The following is a 22082-nucleotide window of genomic DNA, read 5'->3' as shown; positions in this document are numbered from 1 at the left end:
CCTCTGCCTCATCTGATCCAACCTCCGCTTCGCCTGGGGCTGCAGGGGCCACGCAGCCTTCGAGTCCCCTCCTACCACCTCCACATTGTCGGTCATCTGCCAGGCCGCTTGTTGGGCATCATCACCACCGTGGCCGCCCTCCGGACTTCTGTTGCCGCCACTGCCTTCCGTGTGGCCGGCCTCCAGGCTTGCATTCCCGCCGCCGTTGCCGTCCGCACGGTCGGCCCCCAGAACTGCTTCCTCGCCGCCGTTGCCGTCCGCACGGTCGGCCCCCAGAACTGCTTCCTCGCCGCCGTTGCCGTCCGCACGGTCGGCCCCCAGAACTGCTTCCTCGCCGCCGTTGCCGTCCGCACGGTCGGCCTCCAGAACTGTTTGCCCGCCGTTGCCGTGTGCACGGTCGGCCTCCAGAACTGTTCGCACGTCGCCACCGTTGCCGTGTGCGCGGTCGGCCCCCTGGACTTTTTGTAGACTCTTGGTGAGCTCTGGTTTCGTTTTGTTTTTGATATGCTTTCCTGCGTTTTTTGGACTCTGGTGCTCCTTGTTTTTTTTGTTTGGGCTCTGTCCCTCCATCCTGGACCCCCTCCGCCCGCCCTGGCCTGGTGCTTTGTTGTGCTTTTTTTTTTGTTTGGGGCTGTCGGGAGTCAGCCCTTAGAGGGGGGGTACTGTCACGGTTCTGGGTCCGTTGGACCCAGTATTTTGAGTTCATTATGTTTTGGTACTTTTGCATCATGGATTTTCCTTTGTTTCTCTGGTACTTGGTGTTTCAGTTATCTTGGTGTTTTTCTATATTATGATTTATGATCTGATACTGTTGTGATTGTGATTATCATTTAGTAGCCTTTGGTCAGTGTCAAGTCTGTCTCTGTCTAGTCTGTGTCTTAGTAAAGTGTGTTTTGTTTCCTGTTTTACTTTGAAGGTTCTTGTTCCTGTCTGATGTTAGTATGTGCAGCTTTGTTCCCCCTGTCTTGTTAGCCCTGATCTCTCCCAGCTGTGTCTCCCTCCTGTTGCCAATTCCCCCGTTACTACCCTGTGTATATAAGCCCTGTGTTTTCCCATGCTCAGTGTCGCGTCGTACCATCAGATTATGCCTGTGTGTTCTTGGTCTCAGTGTTCCGGCCTCACTTCATGTTTGTATTCCTGCCAGCAATAAAGCTGAGGTTTTTGGAGTTACATTCCATTTTCCGAGTCCTGCATTTGGATCCTCATCTCTGCCTGCCCGCACACAGAGCCCTGACAGGTATACAAATAAAATACAACATTTTTTACTTACAATGAGGTTTTAATGTCTATCTGGTGTATTTTATCCTGCTAACATTGTCCCAAAGCTTCTGTAGATACATCCAGGTGGTCTTTTCCGAACCAAATGCAATCTGCAGTGTTTCTTTCACAATAGAGTCCTTCATATCTTCCCATCTTATTCAGTGTTTTTCTTAAAATGACCATGACCAAAGATTTAAACAGGTGGCAAGTTTACATTTTTGCATGTGTTTTGCTGTTACTCTGTGAATTTTTGGCTCTTTAAGGATTGGCTGCTGTTTTCTTACTGTGATCTTTGCTGTGAACAGTCATGTTCCTACTGAATATGCTCCAGTTTCTCTTACTTTGCAGTGATGAAGATGTAGTACTTTAGAAATGTGTTTTTGCATCTGTATAACGCTTCTTCCCATATGGAAAAGAAATAGTAAAAACTTATATGATTTACTCATGAAAGTGGCCACTTTCTCATTACTTTCATATATTGTTTTAGTAAGTATCCAAAACATACGAGTTTCATTATATATTTTTTCAAGGGATCTTGAAAAACTCTTGTATGTTTTTCATAGAAGTTTCATACAAGTAGACCTTATACACTTTCATTTATAGTAAGCAGCAGTAACTGCAACCCACTCTTCCCATCTCATCTGAGCTGGAGACATGTTTGTAAAATATTTTGGTCTATTATGTTAGTAGAGGCTAAATGTAGCCTAGAGGCATTAAACCTAAGCAAAGAAACACGGTACAGAGGTCTGCAAAGGTCATTTTTGTCCACACTCCAGATTTTTTTCTCTTTCATTTCAAACATGTGGTATTTAAATTCAGCTGAAAATACCTCAGAATCATTTCTCTTAAGGCAGTTTATTGCATCTTGTACTCTACTCCTACTTTTTTTTTTTTTTTACATATTATCATAATATTGGGCTTCTCTTTAGTTACTTCCTGTTTTATTTTGAACTCACTAACTGGATTTTATTTTTTGTGTCTGTCTTCCTGCTCATTTTCCCATGAGGGAAACAAGTGTTCCTTCTAAGGTGTTGAGTATGCAATCATTATTCCCTTTGAATCCCTGCCAGACTGTGGCATATTCTTGTTTAATTAAGCTTTCCCAGCATTCCTAGCATTCACTTTTAACTGTATCATGTGTGACCTTTTGGGATTTGTTTAATGGTGAGTACATTTATAATAAAATGCAGGTGTACATAACATATTTGATCATTTCTAAATTTCATTCAACTTTCCTAGTTTTTGTGCGCACAAGCCCGGATAACCTTATGTAATCTAGTAAAGTGTGCACTTTTTAAGCCTAAAGTGACAAACCTTTGTGATAATTTCTATTTCTATTGATTGCCAGTAGGTATCCAGATCCACATTTCATTCTATTTGACAATACAAAAAAAAATCTCTAATTAAAACTGATAAGGGCTTTGATATGATTCATATCAGAAGTTGATTAACCAACAAGGATTTTTACAACAATAGTAATCTCATTGTTGAAGGATGATAATAACATGAAAGGACTAATTGTGGTAATGGCAAGACAGGGGCAACATTGTCTCTGAATCAGAAGGCAGCATGGATTTAATGAAAATGTGTTCTTAATTTTAAAAAAACATTAGCTCTAATCAAACACTTTGAGAGACGGAGGCTACCTGTCATCTCTGCCGTGATCTCATTTGTTACAGTGATTATATTAAGGCATCAAAGTTAATTTGACAATGACATATTGGGATGGTTTAAAATTAAATACTCATTGCTCCTTTAAGCAAACAAACTGCACAAGGGAAAAGAAGACAGCAACAGATACACGTTGTGTGTTATCTAAAAAGTCTAAAATGTCATTAAGATATACAGCGTCGTGCAGTAGACACCAATTCAAGTGGAACTGCTGCTTCTCATTTTCCACAAGGGAGAGCATAGGCAAGTATATATACTTAACTTACGATACTATGGTTTATGCTAAAATGTCAAAGTGGGTATTTTTCAAGGCACCAGACTAGAGAAGAGATCCATTCTAAATAAATGTAAAAGTCTAGTGATGAGTACAGAAACATAGCTATAACATATTTCTTATGACTGCAGTAAAATGAAACTCATTTAGCTGTAAAAGATCACATACCCATTTTATGACTCTATAAAATCTGACTTCCAGCCACTGATGATTTAGAAACTCCAGACTCAGATTTGTGTTTGTGGTATGTATTACATAAAATGGTTCACAAAAAATGTGCAGGCTGTTTTCTGTAATATGTAATAACTTCCCAAATGCTTCCACTGAGCATTTTATATTTACTTGGTGTCATGATCTGCGGGCTGCAGATCGTGTGGAGCTGAGTGTGGAACAAAATGCAGATGACGCAGAGAGACAGGAATGAGTTAATGTAAATCGAGCGTTGCTGGAACATGAGAGTACAAAAGAAATACCAAGACATAACAAATAACCTAAACTGGGAAAGGAAACTAAGGAAACATGGGACTAGTGGGACATGAAAACAAATGAGCAGAGACTCCGACGAGAGACAAGGGGAGACTGAGACAATATATACACAAGGGGAAGATTAGGGAGAGTGGAGACAGTTGGGAAACACAGCAAGAAGAAATTAGATGTAACAAGGTAAGGGAAGCAAACTGAACCTAATTCATAAGAGACAACAGACTACCAAAATAAAACAGGAAGCCCAAGGGACATAGAGAACTCAAAACAATGAATCATTTAGAAAAATCAACAGTTTAAAAACCAAAACACAGGCTCAAGACCTACATGACACTTGGATGTTTTGAACTTGCAGCCTTTTTCCAGGTTAAAGGTTTTAATTATTAGATCCCAGATCTAATAATTAAAATTGAGATGTTGATCTTTTTTTTTTTTTTAAACATATTATATATGTGTATATTTAAATATATTGTTTATTTTTCTTTTAGATGCATGAAACATATTAAGATTTTCCTAATATTTGTTATGTGTAGTTCTGCTGGGATCAGCTAGTTATTGTTTTTAGCATTCCAACTGCTTTGGTCGACACGCTGTGCAACATTAACACACACTTATACTTATTTTCATTTATCAGCTGTTAAACGTGCCAGTAGCAGTAGATCTGCTAACAGTTAATAGTGGTTGGGTTGGATTAGCCCACATATATGACGATTTAAGGTGCTAAACAATTCAGATATTTATGTTAGTTTACTTCAATGTAAAAGACTAACCTTAAATATGTATGTAATAACACAGCAATTTCACTTGTATAAACATAAAATCAAATCAAGACATGTAGCATCAATGGCTGAAAAACAATGGTGCTTTTAGCTAGAGAGCCAGCTAGCACTAGCATCAGCATCAGTACTCATATTTAACTGTCTGGCAGTTTATTGTGATCCCTGGTCAAGTTTGTAGTAAAGCAGCCACTGTGGATGAAAACTGAGTTTTTCCATTAAGAGTAGTCAACTGTGTCTTTAACCTCATTTTTTTTATATTAACATACTTAAGTACTCAAGAGTCATGACTAATCCAGAGCATGCATGGAAAACAACCCTACTCGGCCCTGTGTGCATGTACCATTAAATATTTTCCTGCTGTGTTAGCATGCTTTTGATTTTTAATTATAGCTGTTCCTCAAACCAAAAATTCTGGATGTCTTCCATTTTTCTACCAACTCAGCCAATGGGAGCTATGTTTAGTCTCAAAATGTTTCTGGCCCATGAGAAGAGAAATGTGATTCAACCACAGTTAATTTCATTTACAGCTGCCTTTTTTGTCTAATGTGAAATTAGGATAAATGTGCGTTTATTGTCCAGGCCATAAACCATTTGATCCACCCAAATGGATCAAATCTACAGCTGCCTTATATTTTCCCTAATTGCCTAAATCAATTTCAGGTGTTTTGCTGGTTGGGAAGTGTAAATTAAATTGAACAATTTAACAGAGAATCTAACTGCACAGGATGAGTTCTTTTGTAGAAAATTGGACACAGCGATTGCAACTTTCTAACTTCATCACTGCCACACAAACCAGACAATAGTTTACTAACTGAATGATGGTTATTTTATTTTTTTTATTATTCTTAAAACATTTAATTTTGGCAAACCACTAAACACAAAATGTGTTCATTATGAGACACAATAGGGAAGCTGGATTTACTCAACAATACGCTATAATGAGTTGCTTTAAAAAGCTATTTTGGATTAATTTGACCTCGACCTTTTCTTCCCTACCAGGTAACATCCGGAACACGGAGAAACTGAGCTATGATCGCCAGCAGCAGTACGAGATCCAGGTGACAGCCTGGGACTGCGGCCAGAAGAGAGCCTTGCACAGCGTTCCTGTCCGCATTGACGTCAAGCCGGTCTGCAAACCTGGCTGGCAAGGTTGGTCCTTGTTATATCTGCCTGTCTGTGTTTGTGTGCACAGATTTCAGGCAGGTCTGACTGTGCGGTGTTTATACACCCAGAAACACAGATGCGGTTGTTTGTGTGTGATTATAGTCTGTGCAGTCTGTGTGTGGCTTCATTCTATTGATGTTCACAGATGTGCTTATTTGTAAGTGATTACTCATAGTGTGTGTTCCTACTTACCTTTAAATGCGTTGCTTAAGTCAGCATGCTTCATTTTTCTCCATTTGTGCTTATCATAATGTCTACATTTCTCATCTTTCTTTACCTACAGTATGTTTCTATATTCTTCTCTCTCACTTTCCTTTTCTAAGCCTCTTTCTGTCTCTCTTTCCCTCCCTGAGGAATTGGCCTGTCAAGCGTAGCTGGTGTGATCAACAACACTTTACTAAAAGCACTGTGACTCAACCTATACCGCTCCTAGCGCATCAGAAGATGGTCTTGGCAGCTTTAACAAGGCCCAGAGTAATGCAAAGGCAAGCGTCTGAGTGCTGCCACAACAACACAAACAGTGCTTAAGATAACTTTAGATGCAATTTACGCTTGTCAGAGAGGGCGGCAGCACGTGATGAAAGATGGCCACATGCTGTTTTCAGCTTCACATGTAACCATGCGCAATCTGTGTTGTTCTGTCATTAACAAGGTGATTCATGTGCTCTTTGGCATCCAGCCATTTATCCCACAGAACGCAAAGATAGCAGGCTGGTGATAAACAGCAGTAAATGAGGACCCTGGCAGCAGCTCAGTGGCAGCCACTGAACCCTGACGAAACTGCTAAGTTGCTTGGCTCATATTCAATCTTGTTTCAGTCCTCCAACTTGTATGTTTTTTTAAAGCTTCTGGACAAGTGTTTATGTTTCTGATGTGACTCAGGAATTTCACAGAAAAAAAGAATCTTATAATTCTGTTTCCAACAACACTAGGACACTGTTTGAAATATGAATATAAGAAACATCAATATTAAATGTTTAAGAGCAAAGAAGAGGAAGAGTTGAAAATTAAGATAACTTTTGTACAAGATCCAAAATCCATGCTGAAGAGATCATCTTCTGGTCTTCAGAGGCCACTGCAGTAATAATTGACATGATTCAGTTAAATTGTTTTTCTAACACAACAACATCTACATCAAGGCACTTTGTATTGTGAGGTAAATACAGAAAATCCCAACAATCTAACAACCCCCTATGAGCAAGCACTTGGTGACAGTTAGAAGGGAAAACCCCTTTTTACAGGAAGAAACCTCCAAAAAACCAGGATCAGGGAGGCGCAGCCATCTGCCACAACTGTTTGAGGGAGAGGAGTTTAGATAAGCGTGATAAATCGAAATTTCAGCTGCTTTTTGGTGTTGTCTGAGAAAAAGAAAACCATAGAGGAAATCACTGGCTTACCATCGGTGCACAGTTCAGAAGCTAGGATCCATGCATGCACAGCATTGCATTAGTACTCTTGGCATATATAACTTCATATCTGCATGACATATAAAGGTTTTGGACTATATTCTAACACCTAGACGGCAGCTTTTTCTGATAAGCTCCTGCTTATTTCAATAAGACAACGCCAAACCAGCAGGTATTAAAACATCACTCTTACGCTAGTAAAAGAGACCAGGTAATAAACTGGCCTCCCTGCAGGCGCGAGCTATCACACACACATTTGGCAAAAAATAGACCCAGAAGGGTCGAACTGTTAAAACTCTGCAGTATATCGAGTAAGGATGGGGAAACATCTTGCTTTCAGAACTACAATTGTTCACCTCGGTTTCCAAACATTTATACAGTGGTGTTAAAAGAAGAGGTGATGCAACACAGTGGTAATAATGCCCCTCTCCAAGCCTTTTTGAAACATAGTCCTGGCGTGAAATTCAAGAGGAGCATTTATTTTTTCAAAAACACAAGGCAATTTCTCAGTTTCAACATTTGTCGTTGTACACTTTTAAATTAAATATAGAAAATAAAATATTCAACAGTCGTTTTTGTCTCCACAGTTTCCCAAGCAAGGTGGAAAAATTAAGATGGGAAAAGGGGGAAGCAATCAAATTTAACATTAGTACTATTTAGTATAAATAATTTCTTAACATGGATCAATTCAAACTCCACCAGAGTAGGAGGCTTAATTTTAAGATTCACGGGAATCAAAAACCAAAGAATGAGGGAAAGAAAAGTGTAAAAAATGTCACCCTTTATTTTACAATTCAAATTATTACATAAATATATTATATTAAAATGTATTTTAAAACAATTGCTCACTTTGTTGTGTTTTAATGGTAAAGGTTTAATTTAGAAGTAATCACGATGGCACTTTGAATATTTCGTATTTCACAATGTACAGTTGAACTATCAAGATGCCACAACACAATAGGTCACACATAAGAAAAAATTGGTCATTATGATATAAATACACATTCATAGACTCACATATTCACATATATACATAACTAATAACAAAATTAAAAGCCCAAGCTTAATGTTGTATACACCTCCTGCTGCCAGCACAGCTCTGAACCATCAGTGACAACATTTACAGTTGATCCTTTGGCTGCTGTCGGTACTGAAGTACTTAATTCTAGACGAGGCTTGCTTCATGCATTGGATGGATGGATGCTGATGAACTGAGACTGGGACAGTTTGAAGGCCAAATTATCATAGTGTGCTCTTTTATTGTAGTGCTCATGCTGTGCCTGTGTATTTTTTTTATTTTATTTTTTCCCTTCTGGGAGAGACCACTGCCATCAGGGAGGGCAGCTGCCATTGGGTAGATGTTTAGTTGAAACAAAGTAACCTACTGCTAAACCTTAGACTACCCCGGACAAAATCTAATCCAGCTGAAAATTACATATTAATAAAATGGTCTGTTTTTTATTCACTTTGCCAATCAGGAACTGATCGGTCTTTAGGTTTTGGTGGGTGTGTGCACAAGTTCAGTGCCTTTGCCTGGCACGCTTACAGTCACGCAGCCACACACAGAGCACTTTGAGCTGTTATGGACATACAAGGTAACCTTTACGTTCTCTGTGATAATGCTGTCTTTACACTCTGCTTTTGTGTGAGCATTTTTTCAAGTTAAGATTTGAACTCCGAAATTATGGTGAAAAGATCACACACACAAATCTACACAGAGACACTGTTCCTTCATGAAAGGGCACTTGTCGCTATGAGAGTTGTTTGTCAGCAGGGAAAAAAGCAAAGGATGGAGAGAAAAGTAAATGCCACGGCCATAGATCAGGGGATATTTAATAGGCCTAGTGGTTGTTGTATTAAACACAGGCTACTGCAGGAATGTCACATACACACACAGACACACACAAAATTTGCTTTCTTGCAGTTAAAAAACTGTAATCTGTCTGTTCAAGTTAGCCATGGTCTCTGGCTCTGGACAGCAGGGCTCAGTTGTGTGTCTCTACCAATCTCAGGTCTTCAGTTGTTCTTGGAAACTTCTTTACTGAAGGGTACTGCCTGTGCGCGCACACACACACACAGACTCACATTTACAGAGGTGTGTGTAGTATTTTCAGCCACATCATACAGCTGTTTTCAGCTGTCCACCAATTAGTAGATCATAAGGTTTGTAATCAGCCAAAGGCAGGTCTAAAAGAGAGTGGTTATTTGGCTTTTGGCAATCCAGCAGACGAAAACATGTCTCCATATAAATCATTATATTAGTATGTAACAACAAAGATGTCCTAGAGATTTACCCATATCAACTTCAAATGAGACGCTTTGTCAAAACCTGTTTCTACGAACTCCTGCTGGCTGAAAAAGATCTAAATCATACACCCCCCCCCCCCCCCCCCCCCCCCCCCAGAAAAAAAGACAAAAATCATGGAGGTAGTTGCGTCTGATGCTGATGGACTTTTTTTATTGTTAAAGCTTCAGTGTTTTACCTACTTCAAATTTACCTTGCCTATGGGTATAAATAAAGTTACCTTGACCTACTGTCCTGTTTTTGTTTAATTAATTGGTTAATAACAAAGAGACATGCATATCTGACAGCCTAATAAGATACTAGAATTTCATGCATCAAAACTGAAGCAAAAACTTTTTCACGCAGCAGATCATATTATTTATTGAGAGTAATAATTATAGGTGAGATCTAGCGGACTTCTGAAACCTGTCAATTAAGCTAGCCAAGCACCTGACTATAGTAAAGTATGGATGAGTGTGCCAGGCGATGATTTTTAAGAATACTTTTTTGCACTTCAGGCTTAATTGTTTCAGCTCTGAAAGTTGCCACTTGGTTTAAATATGAAAAAACAGCAAGAGTCATCTGGTGTTTTACACATCAAACATCTGTGTCCAAAGTAACCTTTTCCAGATCTTAATGGATGAAGATACACAGGCAAATTAACTGGACATGAATCATGGTTCAGAGTGCCATCTAGTTCCCTCAGCATGTAAACCTGCAATCAGTGCTCTGATCAGAGCCCACGAATCTGTCCTGTACCTGCATCTCTTCCTGGTGAACATTGTTTCATTTGTTGCAGGTTCTTGGAAGGATGCCGATGTCTGTCCCTCTCAATTCCAATATGCTCTGTAACTATCTCACCGGTGCATCACTTCTTCATCGTTTTTTTTAGCACACTGTTCTATAGCCGGAGACTACACCGCCTCTGCTTTTTTCCCTCCACCAGTGAAAAGCTATTTAAAACTTCTCAAAGTATAATAGTCCATCTCATATCTTGTCTATTAATCTCCCTTCTCCCTCTGCCCACATACAAAGACAAACATGTGAATACACACACACACACAAAGACATACACGAAAAACTAATAATGGATGGAGCGGCTGTTGAGCCTCTTCTCTAAATTCGAAGGGTTGGCTATCAGCTTTATTTGGTGTGATACAGTTTGTCTCTAACACAATAACAGGCACATTGACAGAAAGCTTTATGTGGTCAGTCTTAAAGCCAGGAGGCCCCAGACTAGAGACCGAGCACTTTGAGTTTTTTTGTTTTCTGAGACTGTTTGTTTTCTCAGTGTTTGTGTCCTTGGATGGTGGTCAAACACAGAGACAGTCACCAACACAACTAAATTGACTTTACGGAGGTACACTCTTCAAAGTTTCACAAAGGATTCTTGAAGTTATTTGTAACTGTAGTGTATGACATCATTGCTTATTAATCTACAGTTTGGTGTTACAAAAGACACAGTATATATTGATCAGCACATTATGGATAAGCATGAAAAGGAAATTTGTACCATATAATGTGATTTAATTGAAAAATTTAAGCAAAATTTAAATGTGTGTGTTTTGCCTATTTTCCTCCTCCTTAGTTGTCTTACAGGCTCCTGGTAGGCAGTGCTACTGGGAAGACCTGGCAAGTCTCCCTGGAGCATTTAAAGAGCCGCCTGTCTCAGTGTTTGCAATCTTCCTCGCTTTACCCATGTCATTTATTTGTTTGGCCTCAGCCTGATTATTTTAGGTTCTACTACATCTCACCATATGCCTAACATGGAAACACTTATCCAACTGCTGACACACTGATAACACTGACTAACACTTATCCTAAAATTAATCATGCTTTTTTTGGTTTATAAATTCCTACGTCTGTCGTATTATTTGTCGTGGATCATGGAACTATGACAAAACTTGCAGCTCAATACTGATAAACTTGTAGGGCAGTGTACTTACAATGGCAACGCTAACATGGTGATGTTGAGAAAGTGTATGCACCTATTCATCATGTGTGAGAGTTAGCTTGAGTACTGACATTGACTAGAAAGAAAGACCTTATGTCTCCCGACTTGAATTTGAAAATCCTGCTCCTCACATACAAGCAGTAGCGGTTTTTGATACGGGCGACACGGGCGGTTGCCCGGGGTGCCATCCTGGTGGGGAGCGGCATCACAGGCATCGGCAAAAAAAAAAAATTGCTCGTACTCATGCTGCCCCGACATCAGCCAGCACATATTGGGAATGGCATAGGCACCGATCGGTTTTCTATCGCCCATTTACTGGGAGTAAGGGCGCCCTCCGTTTGCGAGGTGCGCCCGCTGCTTGCGGCACAGGGAGGAGAGGACGGGGCGGCGGGGGATTCTCTGGCTGGCTGGAGCAGCATCTAATAACCAACTCGCAAAATAAAACTAAATAAAAATAAACCAACAAACATGAAAACACCAGACATAATGATACAGACTTATAATTTGCCCCGAATTTTTCGAAATTCTATATGCGAAAAGTGAGCGCGAGAGCCCTCGGTGCGCCTGCTCGGTGCTGAAGTCAAAGTAAACTTTATTGTCATCTCCGATACAGTCCGGTATATAGTGAGATGAGAGAACGAGGCTCCAGTTACAGCAGTGCAAGTAAACAAACAACATATATAAGAAGAGTAAGAAAATAAATATACACTTTAGGACTCGGGGTAAAGGGATCAATAACAATTTAAAATTTACAATTTACAGTTTGATGATTTAAAGTCTCACACACAACCTGTCGAAAGGGGAGGGGGGCCAGCTGCTTCCAAATAGAGCACATTTCAATCATAATGTTGTAAATCCAAGCCCATCATGTATTCATGTTTTGAATCCTGGGTTGTGTGAAATCCCAGAAATAAACCGTAGACAAAGTGAATCTGTGAACTAAGGTGCAGGTCTGTTAGGTTATGTTGTGGTGATCCTGATCCTCGAGTTGGGGGATTTGTGTTCATACTGGAGTGCAAAATTGAAACCAATGGAAGATGGACAAGAAAAGTTCAAAGCCAGGTGCTCAGTTTATAAAAATTAGAAAAGAAGAAGAGGAGAAACGAGAAAAAGATACAGGTAAGCAGATGTGTCATTGGATAATGGCAGGTCATGTATCCTGAAACAATCAGAATCAGAATACGTATGTTACTTATGGAAATTATGTGGTTACAGTTGCTCCAAGAAGAAATGGTAAAAATAGTAACAGTAACAGACTGAACTCCAAAGAATATATTATGTTACAGATTTTAATATTAAGTAGTCGTTGTAAATTGATTTGTCCTGTTCTCATTGTATGACGAATTATGATGGCTGTTGGTAGCCGTTTGCATACTATGCATACTCTCTCTCTCTTCATGTGTGCGTGTGCGTGTGTGCGTGCGTGTGTGCGTGCGTGTGTGTGTGTGTGTGTGTGTGTTTCTCTGGTGAATTTCAGTATGGTTCTGACAAGTTTTATGTTAATGTGCAATCCTTAATATGTTTTTTGTGTGTGGGGGGCAGAGGGAGTGTTCGCCGAGGGCGCCAAACAGGCTAGGACCGCCACTGCATACAAGGTCTTAAATTATGAGGCCCATCAAGCTTCATAGTACTGGATCACCCCAATAGAGCACTTTTGGGAGCTCTCAGACTGCTGGTTTACTTGTGGTTCCTAGAGTATTTAAAAGTAGAATGGGAGGCAGAGCCTTCAGCTTTCAGGCCCATTTTTTGTGGAACCAGCTCCCAGTTTGGAATCAGGAGACAGACACTATCTCTACTTTCAAGATACTTTCAAGTTTTCTTCCTGTTAAAAGGGAGTTTTTCCTTCCCACTGTCGGCAAGTACTTGCTCATAGGGGGTGTTCTGATTGTTGGAGTTTTCTCTTTATTGTTGTGAAGTCTTTACGTTACAATTTAAAGCACTTTGACACAACTATTGTTGTGATTTGGTGCTATGTAAATAAAATTGAGTTGTGCTATCATTTGTGAATAAATAAATAGTGTAGCTGAGGCTAAAGTGAATGTTAGCTTTGCAAGGAATGAAATGTGTGCTATCATCACTAACAACAGGAAAAACAGCTTCCAAAACCAATTCTGTCATCTATGCACTCCACAGCAGAGATTGTAGTCACAAGCACACAACTGCACAACCAGCAACAAGCACAGGCCTTGACTGGCAGATGTCGCACTGCTCAAAACAAAAATCTGCATATGCATGTCTTTCCGTTGTCTTTTGAGCTTTTTGAGCCTTAAATATTTGTGTGTCCATGTTTGTGAATGTGCAATATGCTCACTGCGCAGTTTCATTTTTTTCTTTTTGTCTTTCTTTCATAACCACCTACAGCCCCAAACTCCAACTAACCCCAGAGGCAATTAGTGTGTACTTGGACTCCATGTCTGCTTTCCACACTGGAATAATTAGAGCAATATAGCATAGATGTTTATGTTTTAAAAGTTTACATGTCGCAATCATTTTCTTCCTAATGAGAGTCATGGATGGCACCATTATGACATGAGCACACACTTATTTTGAAAGAGGTGGCATTTCTTATTCAACTTTGAATTGAACAGTAACCTTTTATCATATCACTCTAGTTTTTACACAAATTATTCAACTGTTTAACAAGCAGACAACATGCAGGTTTTACAGAAATATAGTTATGAATCTATGAACTAAAAATATCCCTTACTGAGATTGTTTGATGTCTCCATTTCAGCAGAAGATATAAGTGAAGAAAAAGTCATTGACATACAATGTACTGATGGTCCTGGCCATAAAACTGTAGCGTGAGGCGAGATAATTATGAATTTTATATCTTTTGAGCATGCAGTGTAAGAGATGTGACTAGTTATTAAAAATGCATGCACCATACGTCAATACTACTCAGTTTTAATGGTTTTTGTAATGAGGATTGGAGTAATGTTCGCAGTTTGTCTTCCTTAAAATGAATAGAATTGACCAATTCCATAAAAGGTGAGGTAGACCTGTTGGATAAAATGACATTTATCTAATGGAGAAAAAAAACAAAGATCTGATGATGATTATGATAAGAGGCTCTGGTTTGGCAGATTGTCTGTAAAAAAGGGTTGCATCGGAAAAAGATGAAAACTCGGTCTTAATAGATGCCTGTATGTAGCAGCTTTCAAGAGGATTAAGACGTCGAGACATTAAGTGTGCAGAGATTGATGTTGTGATTTTTTTCACACACATTAGGCAACAATTGTTCCTCATTTTTGTCAGAATATATAAATGTCACTGTGACATAAATACACATTTATTAATGAATGAAAAATGTTCAAATATGCACTTAATTTGCAGTCATGAAGTAGTTTGAATTGTGGTGTGTTATTGCTTAGTTTTCACGTGACTGTGTATCCACCATAATTCAGTAGCTTGTAGATCAGTCTTAGCAGTGATAACTTGAAGTAACTTTTTTCAATATGACTTTATCAGTGTCTCACTTGGTTGTGGAGGAATTCAGGCCCGCTCTCCTTCACAACATTGCTTCAGTTTGTTGAAGGCCTGGGAATTCATTTGTGCACAGCTCTCTTACGGGTGCTCGAAAGTAGTCGGGTTTAGGTCTAGACTTTTAGTGGGCTATTACAACACCTTGATTCTTTCCTTTTTCAGTTGTAGATTTGGGATCATTGTCTTGTTTTATCACTATGTTTCAGTAACGCTTTACCTATTAGACATTTGACGCTGGAATACTTTGATACACAGAAGAATTTATGGTGGACTCTATGGAGGTTGTTGCCCTGATGTGCTTTGTTTTTGCCAAATCCGGTGCTGTGCAGTCCAGCCAAACATCTCCACTTTGGTCTCATCTGTCCAAGGGGACATTGTTCAGGAAGTCCATGCTGCCATGTTCTTTCGGGAAAGAGGAGATTTTATTCTGGCAGCTCTTACAAACTAAAATGTACTCTCATGAAATTTAACATATAACGTGCTAACTGAGACCTGTAGAGTCTGATATGTAGCTCTTGGGTTTTTTGCAATTTCCATGATTATTGGACAGTCTTACTATGGGGTAAATTTGGCTGGGATGTCTACTCATTGGAAGACTTTGGATATGTATTGACAAACACCTGAATGCTCCAGATCAGCAAACTGGACATGATTAACGTTATGAAATAACCAAAACTATAAACTCTTCCTATCCTTTGTTAAATAGTTTTATTTACTCTAAAACTGGTAAAAAATAAATAAATAAATAGTTGCAGTTGCAAGGGTCCTCCTGGTAAAGGTTACTGTAAATGTGGTGGTAACTGTCTACTGAACCTGCTAACTCATGGCAGAGGGTTTTCTGAGAGCAACAGAGGCTTTCAGGCAAATTCTCTCTTTGAGGAAAGAAGCTGAATTTTCTGGCTAACTCTTCAGTGTGTGTGTGTGTGTGTGTGTGTGTGTGTGTCTTGGGAGCCAACAGTACTGATCTGTGATAAAAGAAGGAAGAGGATGAATTAAAGAGAGGAAAAAGAAAAATAAATTACTCTGCATTTCCTTTTCCCATTTCCTTTACCACCTCCTCTCTTGCTTCCTCTCTAATCTCACACTGAGGCTGTGTGACTGCTGCTGTAGCACTTTTCATCCCCTCACTTGTATTAGCTAGTTTCCCCATATTAAATTCATTGTTTCCTCGTTTCTCCCTGTCCTTAATGTCTGTGTCTCATACTTTTTTCTTTTGTGGGTTTTGATGCTTTTCCCCTTTCCCCTGTTCCCATATGATTCCTCTCATGAACATGAGGTTCAACCCTCATGTTCATGTTTCTTTCATTATTGCTCCCTTTCTTCTCTGATCCCCTGCTAGTCATAGCAGTTCGTGCACATCACTGTTTTCAGGCTGTTGTCTTTTGCCACTTTTCATTTTTATTGCATCACATCATAACAAATTTGTGCGCATTGTCGCAGGGATCATCTCACCCAAAGTCTTTTCATTCTTCTGTCTGGCTTTAGTTAGAAACGATGAATGAATAATGGTACGGGTAAAATCCATAGCTTTGCTTTTTTTGTATCTTAAGAGACGCCGGTGGTAGGATGAAAATAATGTTATGAATGCAGCTTTTTTTAAAAACTACTGATGTGAGTACTGCCATTGTTGAAGTTGTAAAAAAAACAACCAAAAACTATAAATTTATACTAAAAAGTCACATCTTGTTCTAAAAAGAAAAAATATACTTTCATATACAAAAGTAGCCTAATTTTCCTGTTACTGGTAACATCTGTTGCACATATAAAAACATGCAACAGTCGGGAGAATATGTAGGGTCACATTGTTAGTTGAAGCGTCCTCGATTCAGTTTCATGAGCAAACAAGTATCTTGACCTTTACCTGTTGCAAGTCTTAAAAACAATACTATCCACGTGTGCTTTTTACTTTAGGGAAGTCTAACAAATGTAGGTAAAAAAGACTATTCCTAAACAGAGTCAGATGGAACTCCAGTATATGTGACAATATGACAATATATAAATTGCTGGAAACCATTCTGAAGCCTGAGTTTTTACTCTGCAGTGATCACTTGATATGATTAGTTTTGACTTGATCTACATTATAACAGTATACCAAAAGGGAAATGAAAATTTAAAATATTGACTGCCATGAATTAAACTGTGTTTGGTTGCAACTGCAATACATGATAATCTTTATGTTCCTTTAATCATAAATTATTTAGTTGGACAAAGTCTTGACATAAATACATATCAGTGTTTTTATTTCCTCAGTCCCAGTCTCTCTGCCAGCAGAGACCGGAGCTTCCTTTATAGAAAGAAAGTGTACTTTATTGGTCCCCGTGGGGAAAATCCCTCTCTGCATTTAACCCATTCACTCAGTGAAGCAGTGGGCAGCCACTGGGCGCCCGGGGAGCAGTGTGTAGGGACGGTACCTTGCTCAGGGGTACCTCAGGGTAGTTGTTCAGGGGAATCGAACCCCCGACCTTCCGATCATGGGGCCACCACTCTACCTACTGAGCTATCCCTGCCACCTTACTGTCAAGATGACAAAGCTGGAAAAGGGGAGAGAAAGGGGATAAAACAAAATGGAGTGACTGGATGTCTGAGGGAGAAAAACAGAAGAAGAGTTCAGGGGAAGGATAAGGGAGACATGTCTCTGTGTCTAAGGAAAAGGTTTGGAACATTAAGTCCTTGGGTCTTGTCTAGCGGGGGCTCCAGTTATGTAGATGTATTTTGCTACACACTACAGCCATGTTGCATTCTCACCCTCTCCCGCACCTACAAGCTTTAGATGTGACTAAAGAGCAATACAATGGGAAAATCTCACTGTAGGGAGAAATGACCCTGGGGCAGACATGCTGCAGGGATTACAGTGTATGCCAGGTTTGGATTCCTTTGGGGTCCCCCATGAGGGTTAGAGGACATGGGATGCCTTGAGTAATCTGTTCAGTCTTCTGATATGATGAGCAGGACAAAAACAAAGATGGTATAAAGAGAACAATTTGTAGAGTCCAAAAAGGAACTTTTGGATGATTTTTACTGAATAGTTTTAGTGTCTTCACTTTAAACACACAGGATTAAATTGTCATTTTCACTCAATCCTCAGAGGGGGCAAAAGAATTAGAGTTACTCTAGACATGAAATTGGAGTCTTTTAGGAGGCTTTCCCACAGAATTCTGCAGAATGAGAACTGGTGTAATTTCATTAAATTCCATTAAAAGCTTTATAAGATTATTATAATAGAAATATGTTTCTTACAGTGCAGACCTTTAATTTCACACTCATATCTGCAGCACCAGACACTTAGTAATGACAAATTTAGCAGATTAATCATGTTCAAAAACAACAGATGACAGATGATAACTGGTGCCAGAGCAGTGAAAGCATACAGTGGGGCAAAAAAGTATTTAGTCAGCCACCGATTGTGCAAGTTCCCCCACTTAAAATGATGACAGAGGTCATTAATTTGCACCAGAGGTACACTTCAACTGTGAGAGACAGAATGTGAAAAGAAAATCCATGAATTCACATGGTAGGATTTGTAAAGAATTTATTCGTAAATAAGGGTGGAAAATAAGTATTTGGTCACCTCAAACAAGGAAAATCTCTGGCTCTCACAGACCTGTAACGTCTTCTGTAAGAAGCTTTTCTGTCCCCCACTCGTTACCTGTATGAATGGCACCTGTTTGAACTCATCATCTGTATAAAAGACACCTGTCCACAGCCTCAAACAGTCAGACTCCAAACTCCGCCATGGCCAAGACCAAAGAGCTTTCGAAGGACACCAGGAAAAGTATTGTAGACCTGCACCAGACTGGGAAGAGTGAATCTACAATAGGCAAGCAGCTTGGTGTGAAAAAAATCAACTGTGGGAGCAATCATCAGAAAATGGAAGACATACGAGACCACTGATAATCTCCCTCGATCTGGGGCTCCACGCAAGATCTCATCCCGTGGGGTCAAAATGATCATGAGAACGGTGAGCAAAGATCCCAGAACCACACGGGGGGACCTGGTGAATGACCTGCAGAGAGCTGGGACCAAAGTAAGAAAGGTCACCATCAGTAACACACTACAACGGCAGGGAATCAAATCCCGCAGTGCCAGACGTGTTCCGCTGCTGAAGCCAGTGCATGTCCAGGCCCGTCTGAAGTTTGCCAGAGAGCACATGGATGATACAGCAGAGGATTGGGAGAATGTCATGTGGTCAGATGAAACCAAAGTAGAACTTTTTGGTATAAACTCAACTCGTCGTGTTTGGAGGAAGAAGAATACTGAGTTGCATCCCAAGAACACCATACCTACTGTGAAGCATGGGGGTGGAAACATCATGCTATGGGGCTGTTTTTCTGCCAAGGGGACAGGACGACTGATCCGTGTTAAGGACAGAATGAATGGGGCCATGTATCGTGAGATTTTGAGCCAAAACCTCCTTCCATCAGTGAGAACTTTGACGATGAAACGAGGCTGGGTCTTCCAACATGACAATGATCCAAAACACACCGCCCGGGCAACAAAGGAGTGGCTCCGTAAGAAGCATTTGAAAGTCCTGGAGTGGCCTAGCCAGTCTCCAGACCTCAACCCCATAGAAAATCTGTGGCGGGAATTGAAAGTCCGTGTTGCTCGGCGACATCCCCAAAACATCACTGCTCTCGAGAAGATCTGCATGGAGGAATGGGCCAAAATACCAGCTACTGTGTGTGCAAACCTGGTAAAGACCTATAGTAAACGTTTGACCTCTGTTATTGCCAACAAAGGTTATGTTACAAAGTATTGAGTTGTATTTTTGTTATTGACCAAATACTTATTTTCCACCCTAATTTACGAATAAATTCTTTACAAATCTTACCATGTGGATTCATGTATTTTTTTTTTCACATTCTGTCTCTCACAGTTGAAGTGTACCTCTGGTACAAATTACTGACCTCTGTCATCATTTTAGGTGGGGGAACTTGCACAATCGGTGGCTGACTAAATACTTTTTTGCCCCACTGTATCTAGCATGCCAGTCTCCCATCAGTCTTCCCTGAAGACCAGAGGTTCATCCATAATGGGCATGCACAAAGAACCAGAAGAACCTGCTGGATTCAGAGCTGGCACAACTCCAGCAATCTGTACACTATGCAGATACTTGGTTATGGCGTTCCATGTATGCCTTGCCTGCTACCATCTTGCACCCTGCTGTTATGTGCTGGATTGTCTCTGGGGCATCTTTACACAGCCTGCACCTGGGGTCTTGCCTGGTGTGGTAGACCCCAGCCTCTATGGATCTTGTGCTCAGAGCTTGTTCCTGTGCTGCCGTGATTAGTGCCTCTGTGCTGTCTTTCACTCCAACTTTGTCCAAGCATTGGTAGGATTTCTGGATGTCAGCCACTGTGGGTCATCGAGCTAATAAACTTGTGTATAACAGAAAGTTTTATGTTGAATCCTTTTTTATTCCCAGCTACATCACATTGGCAAGTTGATTATTACAGCTGCAAAACAAATCACACAAACAAGGCTTCTGCTGCCACAGCCTAATTAGATTTATATGTTGGAATCACAGATTTCATTTGCACATTTTAACAGTAATTTTTCAGTTTGAATTTGTTGTGTGATGCAAGCGTCATGCCACTCAGTGACTGTGTCAGGTTTTGCTGCATTCCCATTGGTTGGTTAGTAAGTAAGTAATTATAATTTTCTTTCTTGACATTAGCTTTGCGTTGCAGCACCCTGGTAATGATAAACCTGTCTTTCAGTGCAACCATCATTTTGAAGACATGACTAGGGATGTGTATCGAAAACCGGTTCTTGTTGAGAACCGGTTCCCACTGTTTCAATCCCTTGGAATTGTTTGCCATTTTTCCAAACAATTCCCTTATCGATTCCAGTCGCCCCGAATGACGTCACCACGTTGTGGAGCTTTATTTACCCGCCAGGAAACACGGCGCCTAAGCGGCTCAAATGCTCAAAAGTTTGGTCATACTTTACGAGAACGGATGACAACAGGGCAACTTGCAATACTTGCAAAGTAGATACTTCATTTAAGGGAGGAAACACTACGAATATGCAAAAGCATTTGCTCACAAAACACGCGATAACCTTAAATGAATGTCGTGTTTTTAATTCCGCTCCGGACTCGTGAATCTCAACCCAGCAGCAGCGGTAACGTTTGCACGTCCTCTCCCGTTAATATGGCAGGTAAATAATCAACTAACAGTGCATATTATGTTAGCGCGATCTGCCTTATTACAAAACCTGCCATTACTGTGCATTTAGGTGACCGTGATGAGAGAGACAGAGTCTGGCTGGCTCAGATGCTGGCAGTTCTCACTGCAGTCTACCGGTAGCGTCTCCTTTCAGGCCAGGATAGACGAATGTCACCGAGCAGTGACTGAGTTTGTGGTCAAAGGCTTGCACCCATTTGCCACAGCAGATGCCCCCGATTTCACTTTGGTAAGTGAATGTGTTTAATTGTAGGCAGGGACATTACTGGATATTCTTGTGTAATTGCTACAGAATAATTTATGTTACACTTTGTTATTGCTACAGGAGAATATTTATTTTATTATTTTACATTTACATTTTTTTTCCTGGGGACCCTGTGACACCCCATTGAAGAGCCATAGGCTGTGGATCTCTTAAGATCTCACTGTTGGGTTTGTAAGGCCATGTTACTCCTAAATTTCTATCTTGTTCAAAGAGAAGATATAAAACAAAGTTCTAAGCTAATCGAACTTAGTGTTCTCTTTTTTAAAAAATAAGAATCGATAAGAGAATCGATAAGGAATCGAATCGTTAAACAGAATCGAAAATGGAATCGGAATCGTTAAAATCTTATCAATACCCATCCCTAGACATGACCAAACAAAGCATCAAAAACAATTTTCATAGATCATTTTGTTTTCTTCTGGTACACTCCAAAATAATATATCTGGCTTTACACTGATAATGTGAGGCAATGAATGAACTTCCTATCATGGAACACTGAGAAAGGAAAAATCATTCCAGTCACTGGTGTGTTTTTTGCATTTTGACCTTGTTTTTCTACTTTTTTCTTAGCCTCCAACATTTTGTGAGCTGCACATTTTTCAACTGCAAGTCTTGCACTCTGGTGAAACAAGTAAGAGCTCTCTATGCACTTGAGAACAAAAAGTATCTTGTATGGCACACAAAGAGCATGCATGAAAGCATTAAAATGAATCCTTTGGGGGAAAGAGAGAGACCTAACGACAGCGAGGAAACAAGAGAAATCAGAAAGATGAAGTGGAGAGAGATGGAGGAGGACTGAGGTGGAGAGGAAAAGGAAAGGGAAGAAAAGGGAGGAAAAGAGGAGCAGAGTGCTCTTTTATATGTAAATTGG

At 40.1% G+C, this 22082-nt stretch overlaps 1 protein-coding gene across 1 annotated transcript in view; it reads left to right on the top strand.

Annotated features, from left to right (window-relative positions):
* The window catches only part of LOC146653543 (calsyntenin-2-like), a 367985-nt gene that overhangs the window by 242852 nt on the left and 103051 nt on the right, over positions 1-22082 (top strand). Inside the window, exon 5 of the mRNA XM_085379506.1 lies at positions 5467-5616. Within this exon, the coding sequence (XP_085235632.1) occupies positions 5467-5616 (150 nt within the window). The remainder of the gene's footprint in view (positions 1-5466; positions 5617-22082) is intronic.

This window comes from Rhamphochromis longiceps, linkage group LG14 (assembly GCF_057381845.1).
Source record: "Rhamphochromis longiceps isolate RC_006_pf linkage group LG14, R_longiceps_female_GT1.1, whole genome shotgun sequence".
Lineage (NCBI taxonomy): Eukaryota > Metazoa > Chordata > Actinopteri > Cichliformes > Cichlidae > Rhamphochromis > Rhamphochromis longiceps.
Note: the sequence above shows the minus strand (reverse complement) of the source record. Positions and strands in the feature narration are given on the sequence as shown.